The 19,537-nt window shown below is 46.7% G+C and overlaps 1 protein-coding gene and 1 long non-coding RNA gene across 2 annotated transcripts in view; both read left to right on the forward strand.

Moving 5' to 3' along the window:
* The window catches only part of LOC146201362 (uncharacterized), a 408,702-nt gene that overhangs the window by 380,249 nt on the left and 8,916 nt on the right, over positions 1-19,537 (forward strand). The window lies entirely within an intron of this gene.
* LOC146201374 (uncharacterized) lies at positions 8,658-10,948 on the forward strand. Its single transcript, XM_084593015.1, has 2 exons — positions 8,658-9,597; positions 10,136-10,948. Exons 1-2 carry the CDS (start codon positions 8,955-8,957, stop codon positions 10,669-10,671), a joined length of 1,179 nt encoding a protein of 392 aa, XP_084449141.1. The 5' UTR covers positions 8,658-8,954; the 3' UTR covers positions 10,672-10,948.

Below are 19,537 nucleotides of genomic sequence, written 5' to 3' on the forward strand. Positions count from 1 at the left end.
CTACCTTATTTTACGTTGGACGAGGGCCTGCACCTGAAGTTTCTTTTGCCGATATGATTCCCAGTTTTGGTCGATGTCCTCCTGAGATACCTGTGCTTTCTTTGCCATTCGGTGTTCCCTTGAAGCAGCCCGTCGTTGTTCAATAGCTTCCCTGATTTCCTTATTCCACCAGCTCCGTGGCTTCCTCTTTCCATTCCAGCGGTTTGCTACTTTAACCTCCTGAATTTTCCTCCTTATGATTAGTTCTACCTGTTCATAATCCCAGTCTTCCATGGGGCTTTTCTCTATTGCTTCCTCTATGTCTGCTGCTATCTGCGCTATTTGATCGTCGTTTAATTTTGTGTTTACGTTTTGTCTAAGTTCCATTTCTCTTTTCATCAAGGGCCCCATCTGCAGACTAATACGTTTATGATCACTTCCCAGACTACACTCCCCTTCTTCGTCTATTTCCATTTTTGTGACCTTGCTATAAATTTCCTGCGACGTTAGACAATAGTCAATGGTCGTCTGCCTGTTGCGGAATTCCCACGTGATTTGGCCTTCACATTTTGTTTCTCTATTTACTATAACCAGATCGTGTCGTTCACAGAAATCTAGCATTAGCTTCCCGTTGCAATCCGTGTATCCATCCAGATCGTCGATATGGCAGTTCATGTCCCCCAGTAGAATATTATTGGCCCCGTTTCCAAACTGGCTTATATCGTCACTGAGACATTCAACAAGATCCCTGTTTTCTTGCCTGCATTGATGTCCTGTTCCTAAATAAACTACCCCTAGCCATGCCCTTATGCCGGCAATTGTCGCTGAAACTCAGATATGTTCTTTACAAGATGATGTAAAGGTCCCCAGAAAGGGGTCACCAAGAAGGGTAAACAACGCCATAACACTGATAGTTATTGAACCACCCATCATTCTCCCGCAAAAATTTTCGATCTAGCTTCTGCAACACCAGAGATATCGGCGATTAAAAATGACCCTTCCAATTTTCCCTCTCAACTCGTACGCCGAAGGGAGCCATAAAAAAACAAAGAATACAAGCAAGTTCAAAGCTCCGCCCAGACATACGTCACTTCGACGAACTTCCGGTTGCCGCGCGCTCGTCCGCTGGCGTACTCGCGCCAACCCCATAGAGAAAGAGATTGGTAAAGAGCGGTCACTCGGCGAAAACTGGCCCCAGGAAATGACGCGCGACTTTTTGCGCTGCCGCCGATTGATGGATGGCGGCACCAACGTGCGCATGCGCGGACACGCGCGCGACGGTACTCGCTGCAGCGGTAGCCCGCCGGAGCAGACGACAAGAAGTTGTGTTGTCAAAGGGAGCGGTTGTGTGCTCGTGCCTCGCCGCGCTTGTGCGGCACAGACCTCTCGTGGACTGCTGCGCAGAACGACAGCGGTTGGAAACGACGGCAAGGTGAGCAACGTTTTTTGCTTAACTACGCTGCATTTCAAGCAGTTTACGCTGACCATGCTGGCCGGTGCCAATAAGTTTCGCAGCTCGTGAACAGGCGCGCCGGCTGTTCAGGCGCAGTTCATTACGCCGTAACTCTGGCGGTTCCCAACCACGGCGAGGTGTAATATGTTGTGTTTCCGGGAAGCAGCTTCATTTCGAACAGTTTACCCAGGTGAAAATTTCCAGTTGGGAATCAGCTGGTCCCAACTCAACTGGTTTTTTGGACAATTCCCAACTGCAGTTGGGACCAGCTGGTGTTGGGACCAGCTGCAGTTGGGACCAACTACAACTGGGACCAGCTGGTGTTGGTCCCAGCTGCTGCTGGGCTCAGCAGCAGGCAGCGGAACAAGCTGTGTTGCACCAGCAAGAAACACACTTCACAGTGCTGCTTCTCAGGTGCAGCAATATAGAAGCCGCAATATAAAAGAAGCCAAAAACATTTATTTCAGTGCCGACGGGGTACATGTGCAGCTTTCAAGACCAGTGGCTTCTGTCTTGTATTTTCTTCGAAGCTTCGGTATTATAAACAGCATCGCCACTCCGTCCACATCTTTCAAACAGCCCTTCGGTGGTGCGCGGCTGAAATAGAAAACCGGAAAAAAATATGTTACTCACACCAGAAGTTTAGCTAAATAATGGACCATTTGCGGAAAAGCTCCTGCGCATGCGCGACAAAGGTGCAACTATCGCCCTCTGTAGGCGATTTGGTTTTGGTTGGAAAACATGACGCGCCAGCGCTGCCTAGCTGCGTATTCTTGCGCTGTAGAGCAGTGGATGATTTGAGTTGCTTGTCTCGCTTTCGCCGTGTGTGTGTGCCCGTGGCTCGGCAAAACTTATCACGCATTTAAAAAAAAAAGTCGGACACGTGAAAAAAGGCTGCCTGGATATTTCATGACTGGTCCCCGAGCGCGCGTCGTCTGCTAACGAAGTAGTGTGCTCGGTGTCCTCTTCCGCTGCTGCTTTGCGGAGGCGCTTTTGTTCTCCCATGTTTTTCTTTTTTTATGTCGGTGCCATAATCTATTGTTATGAGTTTTGTTTCCTTCTACAGCCGCACCATTTACGGAAAAGGGGCCATCTCTGCTTTGAGACAAGGTAGTGTAGAGGTTGCCTTTGACACGTAAATTGCTGGAGTGAATTCTATACCTTCACCAAGAACTATCGACTTGCAGAGTACGCCCGTGCAAGAAGAAGCATCCCAGTGCCCTCACAGAAACACTCAACAGCAGCCCTGCTACATGCTGACAGGTTTCGCTGAGCCTTCAATAAGGAGTAAAGAAACGCAGCATTGTTCACTATTGCATGACGTCTAAAGACAGCCATTTGACTGGAACGCCTTCTATCTAAGCTAAGCATGCGCCATGCAACAGCGACACTTGTACGTATATATAACGAGGGCCACGACGACATACAAGGTGCGAAAGACGAAGCCGTGGGGTCGGTTGTGCCCAACCGGCCCGTTCAGTAGTAGCTGGGCGTTCTTGCTGTATTTGGCGCTTGCTGCCAAATGAACACATATCAGTTTTATAAGAGTTCTTGCATCGACAGATTCGGTGGGAAATGAATTTTTATATTCTTGTATGAACATCCACCGTAAATTCAAAAATAAAATAGCAAGGTGCGCTATATCTGAACAGCGGGAGCACGACTGAGTGCAGCCTAGCAGGAATTCGCGGTCCGTCAGTAAACGAAGCTCTCGCGTATGAGCGCGAGCGTGGTTGAGATAATACAAGTCGTTTACTAATCAGTAAAGCCTGACCTACATCAGAAGCTGCAGGGACGAAGTCAGCAGAAACTCTTGCCCTACATCAGAAAACCCAGACAAACATTTGCGCGTGTTACAAAATAGTGCATCCCAAGTCACTGTAACACTCGTCGGCCCATTAGCGCCCATGCAATACACGTTCATTTTGTGTATCAGCATTCTGCACAAGGGAGATACACATGTTTCTAACCAAAATATTTCACCCCGCAACGCAACCGCAGTGAGTTCAAACGATGTCGCCCGAATCAACAGCGAACCACGGCATTGCCGCATAAACACTGCGGTCTTCATGGATGGTGCTCACTCTCATCAGAACTGATTAGTGGTATGAACATTCAAGTTCCTGACATGGCCTTCCTTCTTTAAGCATCGGCCACGATGCGCCTGGCGAACAGTTGAGGACGCAAACTGCACGTATTGCTCATACGGGGTCATTATTCTGGCTAAAACCCGAAAAGTCGGCGCTCTACATCGTTCTACTTCTATGTCATCCTCTTTCTTCAGCATATGCACGTTTTCAGCAAATGAGCAACACTAAAACAACGATTTAAGCGCACGTGAAACGCCGAACGCCGCCTTGCGCATGCCAGTTCGAGAAGCCCTTTCCAACCAAAAGTGCCGGCGAAGCTTTCCATTTTGGACGACAGGTGGCGCTCGCTTTTCCGCAAATGGTCGATTTCGTGAAGCGGAAAGCTAAATTAGAAAATGCAGGTTTCCAGCATATCACATGCACAAAAAGCCGACGTTTAGATCAGCCTAACCATAAGCTGTAAGTTCAACGCACAGCCTGTGGACAATTTGATCCCTGACTTAATCTTTATTTAATGCAGTTTTTGATCGAGGACTAGCGCGGCAAAAAATTATTTTGCTTCAGTTCACGCTGTTTACCGCATATCGTGGAGATACAGCAGCGCGAAAATTTAATGTCCGCGCTAAAGCAACTAAACTGATATTTTAACTGCACGGCAAAAATAATGCCACGGTAGAGCAACGAAAGTTGCGGATGATGAATCGCAGGCCAATACGGCACTCGTGATTTGGCATAACTCGAGCCGTACCAGAATCATCGAACCGCTCTTGGCCGCGCTCAGTTTCATGGGGACAACACTCGAGATGAGCTCCGGAAAGCAGCGACAAAAACCTCGAACGTCATGAAAACAGTTGTGCGATTGCCATCTTTTCAGAGAAATCTTGACTGCGTATTTTGTAGCTGATATGGTCGCGTGCTCCCGTTTAACTGCAGAACACATTTAACGAATAAATAAAACAACCTCTTCGGTTACTTAACGTGCAGATATAAAGAACACAAATAAGTATACCTCAATATATACACTCTTCGGGCAGCTCTGCTGATCGGTATCAGTCTTCGCCATGCGATGACATCCAAAGTGTTGTCTTCCTCTCTCCTAGAGAACAACTGATGAACTATTTCGACCTCAGAGCAAATTTGTGAAGAATAGGCGCTAACACGAGTTTCTTCAAACAAAAAATTACGCTCACGCACCACACATATTAAATCGACAAGTCACGCCGTGCACGTGTGTACGGCCGCTCCTAGCCGCCGCCATGGTCGCCATGCTGCTGTCAATGCTGTTTACTGCGTACGAAACTAACTCACGCAATCTTAATTTTATATAACATTATGTTGCTTACGGCAGCGGAAAAAATATAACATAATTTTACCTACTAGTTCGCTGCTAATATTAGTGCTTTTGTTGCAAATAATAAAGTACGCAACTGACCACCACACTGAATGCCAAATTGCTCACTGGCATAAAGTACGCAACTGACCACCACACTGAATGCCAAATTGCTCACTGGCCGGGTGCCAGCGGAGACTATTGAATGCTAACAAAATTATTCCTTCAACTTGTACCTGTGTAAACTGTTACTAAAACTAAAACCAACGATGCTACTGTTACCATCAAGCCCGGAACAAAAACAACACTTGCTAAACTAACTACCTTCACAGAAACCAACAGATGCTGTTGGGACCAATTTCTGCTGGGACCAGCTGGCCCAGTTGGAACCAGCAAGGTCGCTGTTGGGACCAACTGAAAACCACTAGAGTTCCTGTTGGGACCAACTGGCCCAGCTGAAACCAGCAGATTCCCAACTAACCCCAGTTGGAAAGCTGCTGGTGTTGCTGTTGGGACCAGCTGGCCCAGCTGAAACCAGCAAGGTCGCTGTTGGGACCAACTGAAACCAGCTGATTCCCAACTGGAATTTTTCACCTGGGTAGCTCGTCACGCTTGACAAAGTGGCATGTGAAGGCACGCCGTAGCGCCAAAATGGCGTGTTCGCCGGCCGGTGCGGCCATGCTGACGCAGTTTGCCGAACGGCTATAGTTTTGCTAAGTGTCGCGTTTAGCAGAGCAACGGTAAAGTGAGAAACGTTTCATTCTTGACTTTCTTGTTAAACTACGCAGCATTTCAGGCAGTGTAGCTCAGTGCGGCGGTCTGCGCTTCACAAAGACGCACGTGAAGGGCAGCCAACAGGCATGACAAGGCGCTCGCCAATATGGCTCGCCGGCCGCGATGACATGTGACATGGCGTGAGGTTTTGCGAACGGCTAGTTTTGCGTGGTGTCGCGTTTAACAGGGCAACCGCAAGGTGAAAAATGTTTCATTCTTGTAAAACTGCGAGGCATTTCGGGCAGTTTAGCTCAGCGCGGTGGTCTGCGCTTCACAAAGTCGCGTATGAAATGCAAACCAACATGGCGTGCTCGCCGGCCGCGGTGAGGCCAGGCCGCGGTTTTGCGAACGGCTAGTTTTGCGTGGTGTCGTGTTACATTTAACGGGACAACGTTAAAGTGAAAAATGTTTTATTATGCGGCAAGCTTCATTGCTTCAGCTGTTCAGTGCTCTTGAGGAATATTGTTAGATTAGTGGCTGTTATTTCACGCTCTGTAGAAATGCATTTTCAGATAGGTTAGGTTAGCCTGACCTCTACGTTGCAAGAGTAGCTTTTGTATCAATTTTACGAATGACAGCTTTTCTGTTCTGGACCATAACTGCTGCTCACTAAGTTTTCAGTACCCACCCACATGCACAGATGTGTGCGCGGTGCAGTGGCCTTACATTTCATTGCAACCTTCTGCATCATGTTCATTCCTTTTCCAACAGCACTGCATGGACCCACGGACTGCAGCCGAAGCACGGCAGATGCGACGAGTGAATGGTGTGGCCTTCCCTCAAGCGTCAGTACTCCTCTCTGCCCTGGACAATACAAGTTACCCTTGCTAAGGTAGCCACTACTGGGACTGTGTAGTTTATGTATAATGCCTGTTTTGTTACATATCATTTGCAATAATTTGGAAATCAGTTATGCTATTTTTGTCTCTACCTAAGTGCTGTTTTTCACCTTGTGTATTTTTATTTTTCTGTATTGTGCACATCGCCTAATGTGTGTCAAGTATTGTCAATGCATCCGTCTACATCTGTTGCATCTCGTGTTTTATATGCAGCAAAATAAATTAATTTCACAAAGCACTTGGCGTCTTTTCTGCAATACGGTTTTGAAAAGGCTGTGGCGCAGCTGCGTTTATGGCCAGTTTAGAGCACTGGATATCTATTTTTCCTGTTGTTATGCATGCTGAAAATAAATAGAAACACTAGCAGATTATTTAAAACGAAAATAATGCGCCAAAAGGGCAGGGAAGGGCGCAGCGCATGGCTAGCATTCAAATCGCGCGCCTTTCAGCAAGACCTGAAGTAGTTGCCGCCGGCCGCTTGGTGCACTACAGTCAAATGGGCCGCTGGGCCCTATGAGAGTGTCCGCTCTTTACCAATCTTTCTCTATGCCAACCCGTCCTCGCTCGCACACGCCTGAGGAGCTCGTCAGTTCGCGCAGGGACGGTTAGTGTAACCGCGAACCCGTGGCTATCCTATGTTACACGGCGGACCAAAGCATGGTTGCACCACTAACCGCGGTTACCGCAAACCGAGCTTGACGACCTCGGTTTGCGTCGTTAACCGAGGTTATGACGGCGTCTGTTGACGAAAGCTACTCATCGGCGCCCGAGTGCGCGAAACGTACGAGCGGGTCTGCTTCACAAGGTTATTCATTAGCCCACTGTATCACGTTTAAAGATCGATGTATAGATTATGGTGCCGCCCGACGACTTCGATTACGGCCGACAGCGCAGCGACTGCGTACTGAAGCCTTGTCGTGCCTACAGTATCGTTTGAACGGCTTGTTGCTGAGCAGAACGCCAAAAAATACGCGGCCTTAGCTATGAAAGTACACGAGTTTGCAACGCTTGCAGCACGGGATGCCGCGAGCAGGCTGAGGCACGTTACACAATTACCGCGGGGGTGGAACGTGCGAGCGCGGCGAACGCCGGCGCTGTGCGTGACCGTCCCTAGTCGTCGCTAGGCCTATTGTTTCGCTTCGAAGCCGCGGCGGTCGACGCTTTGGAACATGATCAAGGCTGTCGTAAATCGTCTACTTATGAAACTGCCTTATAGTGATTCCTATCCTGCCACAGTAAAATAATTATAGGATTAACTCTGCCGACGCATTAATCGCAGAGCTAGTACGAGCAGATCGGATCAGCCGAAATGCACCAGCGGCTGCTGGCTTGAGCAGAAACTAGCTTGTATCACGGCTATCGCTCTTACCAGCAATTTGCTGCTGGTCAGCGATCCTCACGAGGGCTTCATACTTGATATTCGGCTCAGTATTCCAGACGCCAACAAATTTTAGCACGCTTTATTTCGGACATCGGTGCTAACGATCCGCCGTGTGGTTCGCGAACGGTATGCTGGAGGAGGGGCCACAGCGGCGATGTTTACGGCGGTCAAGGAGGTGCTGCCATCGTGCGGTGCTTGACCGTGCTGTTGACGCCTCGTCGGACGACACTCCGATACTCCTGAAACCACAAATAAATAAGATATTTGTAAATGCAGCTTCGTTCTGCCAATCCCTGCGTCGCTTCGGTTGTTGCACTTAATGGGCAATGGCCACCTAACCGATAAGGGCGGCGAGTTGTAACCATTGTAACAAGCCCGCACAGAGTTCAGCGCACGAGCAGACGACTTTCGCAGCTACCGGAAATGTGTTCGTGACGTCATGATTGCAGTGACCGCAGCGAATGGCAGCTTCTAGCAAGCCTTGCCAGTCAACCGACCCGTGACGTCACGGGATTAGGAAATAGTTCCATGCGACACCGCCAAGCGACATTTCCTCTGCCCGCGAATTTCAAAAAACGCAGTTTTTAAAAATTAATAAATCGCTGGCTTTGTTCCAAGGAGTTATACATTGCGTTAATGCTCAAAAGGATGTGTTCTACACACTGAACACGTTTATCAGTGGTTTCTTGGGGGCCGTTTCCGTGGACCTTTAATTCTTTGCCAATTTGTTCCCTGGTGTGGAACAAATTGGTGGGCTCTGGGCTGTGCCTCCGCACGGGCCGCTATTCCGTTTATGTTCGCCATGCAGGTCATTGTCCAAATCGTCACGTTTGTTCTTCTGCCAGCCTGGACGGCAGGGACATCTGGCTACACAGCAGGCATCCGGACGCCCCATCAAGAAAGCGAACTTGGTGCACTACACCTAGTCACCACCGACAATTGGAAACCCCCGGCAGCGCCACCTCTGGAACGCTGGACCAACGAAACTACCTCCGCAGCACCATCGTCACCGACAGCACCGTACGGCTTACCTATAAAGGAGCGACACCCACCTTCGGCACACTGTGGGCTCTGCGGCTGTGCCTCCGCACGGGCCGCTAATCCGCTTATGTTCGCCATGCAGGTCATTGTCCAAATCGTCACGTTTGTTCTTCTGCCAGCCTGGACGGTAGGGACATCTGGCTACACAGCAGGCATCCGGACGCCCCATCAAGAAAGCGAACTTGGTGCACTACACCTAGTCGCCACCGACAATTGGAAACCCCCTGCAGCGCCACCTCTGGAACGCTGGACCAACGAAACTACCTCCGCAGCACCATCGTCACCGGCAGCACCGTACGGCTTACCTATAAAGGAGCGACACCCACCTTCGGCACACTGTGGGCTCTGCGGCTGTGCCTCCGCACGGGCCGCTAATCCGCTTATGTTCGCCATGCAGGTTGGTGGTCCATATACGCTTTTCACTAAGAAAACTAGTAATTATTGCCTGGTACAGCTGCCGAGCCCGCAGTGTTGCTTTTGTCTTGCCGCCGAATGTGTCGATGTCATTCGCGCTTTACTAGTGCTGTCGGGTGATGTAGAAACCAACCCGGGACCAGGTGGCCTTGATGCAGTTTTGAGCGAACTACAAAAGTTGTCCGCCGGACAATCACAACTTATCACTGAAATACATGACCTCAAAAATCAACTAGTAGCAACAGATAAAACAATATCTGCTCTAAGCAATCGAATCGCTGATCTTGAAACCAAATGTGAATGTCTTAACCAAGACCGACTGAAATACAGACCTGCACAAAAAACAGGGTCCTATGGGACCTCGTGCGCCAACTTTCGTTACCTTTCTCGTCGTTGAGGGCGCTCGGTTGACCTGTTCGTCTGTCATTTTCATCATCATCAAATCACAAATTAATATAAACAAACTGTACCCAAATTAAAAAAAAAGATCTTTGCCCAGGTTATACTTCTAAAATTTTGCCTTTTTGTATTTTAGCGGACAGTGTTTATTTTTACGATGTTTTTCTCTCGCTAGAAGACATACCGCGATTCCGCTTTGTGCGACGGCACTGCAGTTACTCACTGCACATGCGCAGAACAGGTGCTTGTGCATTACAGCGTGGACAGATAAATAAACTATAACGACGAAGTAAAATGACAGACCTAATAGACCCTTCTTATTAACAGGTTTACAGTAGCGCTAGGTTAACCGTAGTGTTCGTTCCCTAGCGGCGAAGGCTATGAACTAGAAGGTGCGCGCTGGAGCAGTGCTATCTGTGCAGGTCTGTATTTCAGTCGGTCTTGGTCTTAACACCCTGCGAACAGAAGTAGAAACCCTTCAATCCAACACAGATAGAATGACTTTGCAGCTTTCTGAGTTGGATACACATCTCGAGAACCGCTCGAGAAGAAATAACTTAGTGTTCTATGGGCTTCCTGACCCAAATGATAAAGAATCTTACGAGCAATCAGAAAAAATTATCATTCAGCACTGCCTTGACAGCCTCAATCTGGTAATCCAGCCTAAATTTGACATAGAGCGCGCACACCGCCTTGGCCGCCACAGCACAGACCGCCAAAGACCAATAATAGTGAAATTGTCATCTTTCAAAACAAAAGGAATCATACTCTCCGAAGGCCCTAAGCTTAAAGACACTGATTTTAGTATTGGAGAAGATTTTTCTCGACCCGTTCGAAATGCACGGAAGCACCTTGTGGCTTTTGCTAGAGCTAAGTCTGGACCATTTTCCCTCCGATACAAAACGCTACACATGGGACCCAAACGGTTTATTTTCGACCAAGGTTCACAATCAGTTAAAGAAATCACATAGGAATCCTTTCGCCGTCGGAAAGCGCGCAAGCAGCCGCGGACTAACCTTCGAGATAACCTTTCCTTATCCATAATCTACACTAATGCTCGCAGTTTCCTTCCAAAGCGCGAGGCCTTGTCGAATCTCTTTTTATCTTCCGGCAGCAACGTATTAATCCTAACGGAAACATGGCTAACAAGCGACATCAGTGATAATGAAGTTTTAGATGACTTACCCAATTTTACTGTGTACCGTAAAGATCGTCAAGGCACACGTGGAGGAGGTGTGCTTATTGCCATTAACAACCAAACAGCATGTTCCGTTGTTAACATTACTTCAGATCTGGAAATATTATGGTTAAAATGCAACGCTCCACCGCAAACCGTTCTGCTTGGCGTGTGCTACAGGGCCCCTAACAGCAATCCCGGTTTTGCACCTAAACTAAACGATGTTCTGGTCCAAATTACTACGAAACACCCCAACGCTCAACTGCTTCTCTTTGGAGACTTTAACTTCCCGAGTATAAATTGGCAAAACGTAGGTCCATTAACAGCTGGTAACTCTGAAGCAAGAAACTTTGTAGATGTTTGCTTAAATTTCAACTTCAGGCAAATGGTGCTTGAACCGACTCGGGTTACCCAAGGATCTTCAAACATCCTGGATTTAATACTAACCAACAGCCCTGAAAGCTTATCCTCGATTACTTACTTGCGTGAAATCAGTGATCATAGAGTTATTCATTCCACGTTCAAATTCTCGCCCGCATCCCGCCAAACGTTCAAGAAAACCATCCGCCTGTTCGACAAAGGAAACTACCAAGCAATCAACAACGAACTAGAAGCTTTTCTGCCCTGTTTTCAATCCACGTTTCATCTCCGGTCTCTTACTGATAACTGGTCACTTTTCAAAAACAAGATAAACGAACTAACAAACAAATTTATTCCCTGTATCAGCTTTCGCGCAAACCGCCAGAAGCCGTGGTTCTCACACAATCTGAAAAGATTAGAAAGAAGAAAAAAACGACTTTATAGTACAGCAAAACGGAACTCAAGTGCTGAAGCATGGGAACGGTACCACGCAGCTGAGGACTCTTATTATGCTGCAGTTTGCTCCGCCAAACGTGCTTTTTTTCACGATGACCTACCAAATATCCTAAAAAACAACCCCAGGAGGTTTTGGGAAATAATAAACCCGCAAGCAACGTGCCCCACCGCTCTTACACGTGCCGCGGGCGAGGAAGCCACTGATGACGTATGTGCTGACATATTTAACCGTGCGTTTGTTTCCGTCTTCACAGATGAAACTGATTCCTCATTGCCTACCCCGCCTAGCGTATCATTACCAGCAATGTCACCCATCGAAATTACTGTGCAAGGCATCATAAACCATATTGACAGAATTAAACTTTCATCAGCCGCAGGAGTGGACGAAATAAACTCTAAAGTGCTTAAAAACATGAAACACACCTCAGCCATTTATCTTTCATTGTTGTTTTCTCAATCGCTTTCAACAGGAACCCTACCGGCCGACTGGAAGGTGGGGAGGGTCATTCCGGCCTACAAGTCAGGTACAAAGGACTCTCCACTAAATTATCGCCCCATCTCCTTAACAAGCGTACCTTGTAAAATCATGGAACATGTCATCTATTCTCATGTAATAAATTTTCTAGATTGCCACAACTTCCTTCATCCGGCTCAACATGGGTTTCGCAAGGGTCTCTCCTGCGAAACCCAATTGGCAATCTTCACTTTTACTTGCATAGTAACCTTGACCGCAACCTGCAGACCGATGCATTATTCTTAGATTTCGCAAAGGCATTTGACAAGGTACCACACCAACGCCTATTACTAAAGCTTGCCCTTTTAAATTTAAACCTTAATGTTCTAGAGTGGATTAAAGAATTCCTTGCTAACCGATCTCAGTTCGTTTCTAATAACAATCACAGCTCAGGCACCCTGCCTGTAACATCCGGCGTTCCGCAGGGATCTGTGCTCGGCCCGCTTTTGTTTTTAATTTACATTAATGATTTGGCACTACAAGTATCATGTAATATTCGCATTTTCGCCGATGACTGTGTAATTTATCGTACCGTTACTAACATTTGTGATCAAATGGCCTTCAGAATGACCTTACCTGTGTCCATGAATGGTGTAACAACTGGTTAATGACACTAAACGCCAAAAAATGCAAACTCGTCTCATTCCAACGTCATCACAACCCCCTTATGTTTTCCTATACAGTTGCTAATTCACCCATAGAAAGCATTCAATCCTTCAAGTACCTCGGTGTAACCCTGTCTAGCGATCTTTCTTGGCGAACACACATCACCACAATCATATCCTCTGCCAACAGATCTCTAGGTTTCCTAAAACGTCATCTTCGTCATGCACCGCAGCACGTTAAACACTTATAAAACACTTATCAGACCTAAACTTGAGTACGCTAGTCCCATCTGGAACCCTCACCAAATGTACCTAACAAATGCACTTGAATCAGTCCAAAACTGCGCCATCCGCTTCGTTCATTCTGCATATTCGTATACCATCAGCGTTTCATCTCTGAAGAATATTTCCGGTCTCGAAGCTCGCCGCCGCAACGCGAGCCTTTGTTTACTCCATAAGTTGTACCACAGCACTCTGAATCAAACACCTTACATTACTCATCCGACCCGCATATCTCACCGCACTGCACATCCGTTTCAGATTGCCCGGCCCCTATCTCGTACTGCAACTTTTTCAGGTTCCTTTTTCCCCCGCACTGCTGTGGCTGGAATGTCCTCCCCACCAACGTCGCCACTATCATGTGCCCATCTTCTTTTTTACATGCTATAACTACTTTTATCGTAAGGCAATGACATGTATTTATTATTGTTGTATATATTAACCCACCCCTTATGTAATACCCCCGGAAGGGGGCCTTTAAGGTGAATAAAGTGAAGTGAAGTGAAGTGAAGTATCAACATACCTACCCCTCCACCCTTTTTTTCCGTTCTCGTTCTGTTGCACCCTTCCCAGACGTAGCCTTCTATAAACGGCGGATCTTCTATATCCCTGAGATGAGTCTCGCAAAGAGCGTACACACCTATTTTGTCATCCTTCAACTGCTGTTCTATCTCTAGCCATTTCGCTCTTTTTCTACCTCCTTGCATGTTTATGTAGCTGATCCTAGTGTTAAATTCCTTTTTTGTACTTTTCTTTCTCGACCTACTCTTTGCCATTTTTGGGGGCTCAGCCTCCATTATTACACTTTCTTCTGCTTCACTTCTAACTACCTCTGTGCACGGAGTCCTCACGGACCCCCTAAAAAAGCTACAGCCCTGCCTGCCAAGCGCCAGCCGATCTCTGCTCCCACCCTTCTGTTAAAATGAATGCCATCTCGCTGAAAAGCCCTACCAAAACCTGCTTTATTACCTCCCTGTTTACCTCAACCACTTCGAAACGCTTCTCCAGGCTTAACTTTCTTATGTCCTGATTAACTGTCACCACGTCCTTTTCCAGCTTTCCGTTCAATCCTAGCACCTCTGGTACTGTGCATACAACTATCTGCGTCTGCTGTTGTGCTATCTCCCTGATCTCGTCAACTCCCTTGGCTAAACTTTCCACCACTCCTGCAGCGTCACCATTTCGGACATCGTTTAGCCCCCCGGCTACTATTACCATACTGTGCTCTGAGGAATTCTTCAACAGCCTATTTTTACTCTCTTTCGGCACTGCCCTCATTGTTCTCCCTGGGAAGGCTCCAACCAACACTCTCTTATCACCCTTTACACGTTCCGAGATATCTCGCTTGCACCTGTTCATGTTAGAATCTCCGGCGATAAGCACCTGGGCCTTCTCTCTCCCTCTCCCAACTGTTGGCTCCTGCTTTCGGTTATCTGTGTCCTTATCTCTGGGAGTTTCATTCTTCCTTACTTCTTCCTTTTTTTCCAGCTTCTTAGCTTCGGATCTGCGTGACCTACTTTGCTTATGCCTTCCATGCCAGTGCTGGCCCCAGCCATGTGGCCAGCATTGGAATGTTCGTACTCGTTGATTCCAAGGATAAAGTCGGCCCCTTTTTTTTCAATTTGAGGAAGCTGTCCAAGCAGTTTCTGATTTTCTGCCCTTAACAAACGCACTTCATTTTCTTCATCCCCCGAGTTACTTAGCAAGGCAATGTCATCAGCAAATCGCAGATTGCTGAAGTATTCTCCATCTACCCATATCCCTAACTGTTCCCATTCCAAGTCTCTGAATACTTCCTCTAAGCAAGCCGTGAATAGTACTGGGGAGATCGTGTCTCCTTGCCTAACACCTTTCTTTATGGGAATTTTGTTACTTTCTTTGTGCAGAACTATGGTTGCTGTGCAGCCACTACATATATCTTCCAGCACTTTCATGTACGGCTCGTCTACCCCCTGATTTCGCAATGCCTGTATCACCACCGAGGTTTCTATTGAGTCAAATGCTTTTTCATAATCAATGAATGCTACGTATAAGGGCTGGTTATATTCCGAACATTTTTCTATCACCTCGTTGATGGCATGGATATGATCAATAGTAGAGTATCGTTTCCGAAAACCATCTTGATCCTTTGCTTGATTGCAGTCAAAGGTTGTCCTGATTTTATTAGCGATTACCTTAGTAAATACCTTATACGTAAGACAGTAAGCTTATTGGTCTGTAATTTATCCACACGAGACACTAAACTGCCCCTTTCTTGATCAAATCTATCTAGACGCGCACTCAGTACGAAACACCGACACAAAAAGTCGCTGCCTTCCGCTTCACCCACAGAGTCAAAACGCATTTCCTTGAGATTAACCTGCGCCTCACACTGAGTACACTTAACCTTCTTTTGATTGCACATCTTAAGCGCTCATCGACTGAACTATATCTATTACGAATTCTCAGAATATACAAATTGCCAAAAGAAGACACAAGAAACAACTAGCAAACAGGCGTTAAAAACCAATTCTGCGAATGCCAATAGCCTAGAAAAAAAGTAGTTATCTAAACAAGATAGTTAAAGAATGTACACCAAGAAAACCTAGCTGCCGGCACGAAAAACCAGGCCTCTAGGACCAAGAGCTAAAATCTGTTCTTTAGGCTGCACCTAACCTAACTAGCTGAAAACGAAATAAAGTTAATAAAATAAAGAAAAAAAAAAGAACTCATCTATTTGACGCTTTGGAAGCTCCCGCTGTCGCCAGTCCGTCCGTTTCCGGTAGCCATATGCAATCGGAGGAGCGATGGAACACGCGTCTGCACCACACGGCTGTCAACTGTCAACTGCTCATCTTTACGATGAACAGCGCCCCTGGCGGCCAAAGTTGGAAGGCATCGCCGGTGCTGTCACCCCCTCCCACTGAGAGACCCCTCTGCACGGCACACTAGCAAGTATATTCTAGCCACTATACCAGAAGTATGCATGGCAGAAACCTGGCCGTTTTTCTTAATCTGCTCATCACTGCATGCTTCGAAATGCACTGTACAAGCTGTGTGTTGGACTTGGTTATGGAGCCTGTGATGGCACGTGAAACCAGTGTACAAAGCGTTTCACGAACATCTGGTCACCATGCATTCATGTTTTTTTTTTTTTTTTTTTAGCATATGCATTGCGCAGCAGCAGTATTTTAGTATATTTCAGTGCATACGTTCAGTGCATTTGCATACTTTGTGGGACTGTTCTAAACTTTGTTAAATGTATTCATTGCGACTATGGTGCAGTGTGAAGTTACCTATTTAATCACATGTTTACTGAGTGCACTGCATTTAGTACTCCCAACACAAGCTTAAGATTTCAGTGCGAGTTTATTTTTGCAGGTCTTCCTACCATGGTGGCATCCCATAAGACAAAATACTGCCACATTGAGCAGCCAGGTCTCGCCAGCACCATGTATACCTGTAACCTCATTAATAATATCTGTAATATCTGCAGTGAAGAGACTTCACCTTAAGGCCAGGCACTCGCGCTGTTCCCAGGAAGGGAGTTCTCATTGCTGAATGAATGAAACATAGCGGAGGGGCTTTGGTGCAATGTGCACGAGTGTATGCAACATTTGAATCACCTACAACCTTTTCACGCGTTCCAGGGGAAGCACCCTTCACTAAAAATTTTATTAAAGGACATGATTGTATCACTTGACATGTTCCAATGTAGATTCTCATCAAATGCATGGTTCTTAAGTGGCTGGTTTTCGAATTGTTCATTTTTAAATTACAGAATAGTGCTGTTGCTAGCATGTTTTTGTGAACAGATATTTCTATGCAGCTAACCTCCCCGCAACCGAGACACATCCTGGTATCACGCGCACGAAGGTGCGACTGCGTGAGCGGTTCTGGTGGCCACGAATGGATCAGCAAGTGGAAATGGCAATAAAAAACTGTCACATCTGCCTGGAGGCCGTAAGTCCGCCAAAACATCAACAGCACCATTGCAATCTGTTGAATGGCCTGAGTGGCCGTGGCAAAAACTTGGCTTGGACATTGTTGGTCCTTTGGCGCATGCAGCTTACAACAGCAGATTTGCTGTATCGGTTGTTGACTACCATTCAAATGGAAATTTTTGCAAGCACCGTGAAATACTTTTTTTATAGGTGTTTTTGCCCGTAAAGGCTATCTAAAAGACCTCAGTTCACTTCACACGAATTCATCACCTTCCTGCAAAGCAGAGGCATCAGTCTTTCACATTCGTCGGTGCACTATCCTCAAGCGAATGGGCAAATAGAGCGGTTCAATCGCACATTGAAAGACTTCATTTAAGTCTCGCTCCTCGAAAGACTCTGGCAAGCAGTCACCGAGTACCTCCACATGTCACCACAGGGGTCGCCCCAGCGGTTCTGCTGCATGGTAGAATGACCCGAACCAGGCTAGATGTTGTGGGCTTTTCAGCACCAGCATTTGCGGAAGACCCAGCCAAGGAGTTGGCGTGACTCTGTCAAAGGGTCCGGCGTCAACAGCAGAACAGCAAACACTACACGGACAAAAGGAGAGCTGCCAAGAAGACTAAGATAGCCGTAGGCGATTTTGTCCATGCCAGCAAACCACCAGTTCGGTTCAAGGGAGACTGCGCCTTTTCTTCACCAACAAAAGTGATCGAGAGGGGGGACCAGCTTCTTTCAGACTTGGAGACGGCCGTACGTAGAAAACCTCCAAGCTTTCCAGGGTTCCAGAGCCCCGGTCTTCTGGCGTGCTGCCTCCTGCCATGCCGCAGCCCCAGTCTCCTGGCATACTGCAGCCGCCTTCCTCCAGGACGCAGGCTCAGTCTCCTGGCATACTGCAGCAGCAGCCTACGAGCCTGTCGCCAGTGTCGAGAAGCGCCCGACCCGAGAGCGCCGGCCACCAGCCTGGCTCCAAGATTATCAGACCAATTAGTTGGAACTGATGTGTACATAGTCTGTAAATATGTGTAAATAAGTACAGTGTGCGTTTCCTTGCTAACTTACAACTAATTATTAAAAATTAGGGGGGGAGTATGTTGTATTCAGTTTCATTTTCGGTTTGTATTCTTTGCTCCTCAGGGGGCGTTTCTGTTGTTATATATGTGTGTATGTGTGGTGTGAATAAACGGGTTGTGTTCATTCGGGACGGCTGGAGTCTGCTTCTACCTTCGGAAACACCACACCAACCTTCACTATCTTTATTAATAAAGCTTTTTGTTGGATGAGTTGATTCATACTGTTCATTCGAAATGTTTCTAACGCGAGAGCAAAACACAAAGGAGTTGTCATGCTACAAGCATTTCAAATGAATTATTAATGCGTAAGCACGTACGGCTATGTAGGCAGGTTTCGCACGGGCATGACCTTGTCGGAGCTGTAAAAGAGGAACTAGGTGGTGTATGGGAAGAAGTACCATAGGATAGAGCGCAAAGGTAAGATGTGCAAAATGGTTGATGTGGTTTAATTTGATAATTAATTAGAGGCTATAACTATAGTAAATGGTTCACAGAAAAGGAAAAGTGCAATGTCTGTCACATTTGTTCTGTGGACACCTTAACCGTGCCGTAAAAGAAAAAAGAATGGTACCATCGGATAGAGCATCAAGAAAAGATGTGCAAGTGACAAACTGGTTAGTGTAGATTAATTAGGCAGTTAATTAGAGACAATTAAGCGGTTTACAGGAAAGGAAAGCCCCAGTATCTACTACTCGCGGAATCCCACTGACACGTCTCGCGGACAAAACAGCAACGCTCAGGCTTACGCATTTCTCCAGTGCAGATTCTGCAGAAAGCCGTGGTCCTTGAGAAAAACTGCCATAAAGTTGAACAAAAGGGTTGTAAGGCTGAAAAACGAAAAAGATAAAGCAAGAAAGGGGGGAGGCAGGAGGGCCAAAGAAGCGCAAGTCAGAAAAGAGGAAAGGGATTAATGCAGACTTGAGTTACAAAGCACATAAAAAAAAACCACTTCAGACTCACCCCTGAGGAAACTGCTCATTCAGTCACAGTTGCAGATTTAAGTGAGCCGTCAAAATGAACTGGCTCATTTCAGTGAGCTATTTCTTCCATCTCTACAATAGCGGCACTTAAAAAGATAACGAAAATTTTAAAAGCCTATGGAAGGCAATAAAAGTGTCGAAATCTGCAAATGCAAAATTGAAAACAAAACAAAGCTATCCCATTAGAAAGACGCATGGCCCCATCTTGTGCGGTTGAGACAAAACACCACAGTGCAGCAATCTAGTGCAGTTGTCGCCACGAAGCTGCAAATGAGTCTCGATTTGTCGACATCGTAGGCTGTGCAAAAGCATTAGAAGTAAAAGTAATATCGTAGACACTGGAAAAACAAAAAAAGTGGAATGAGCTCATAATTTGCATTTCCGCATGTAGGGAGACTGAAGTGCATGACTGAAAAATTTCACTCGCTAATGGCTAAATGGCAAAGCTCACTGAATGCTGTCTTGCATTGTTA

The sequence above is a fragment of the Amblyomma maculatum genome, chromosome 2 (genome assembly GCF_055883805.1).
Source record: "Amblyomma maculatum isolate TAMU_Amacu chromosome 2, ASM5588380v1, whole genome shotgun sequence".
NCBI classification, from domain to species: domain Eukaryota; kingdom Metazoa; phylum Arthropoda; class Arachnida; order Ixodida; family Ixodidae; genus Amblyomma; species Amblyomma maculatum.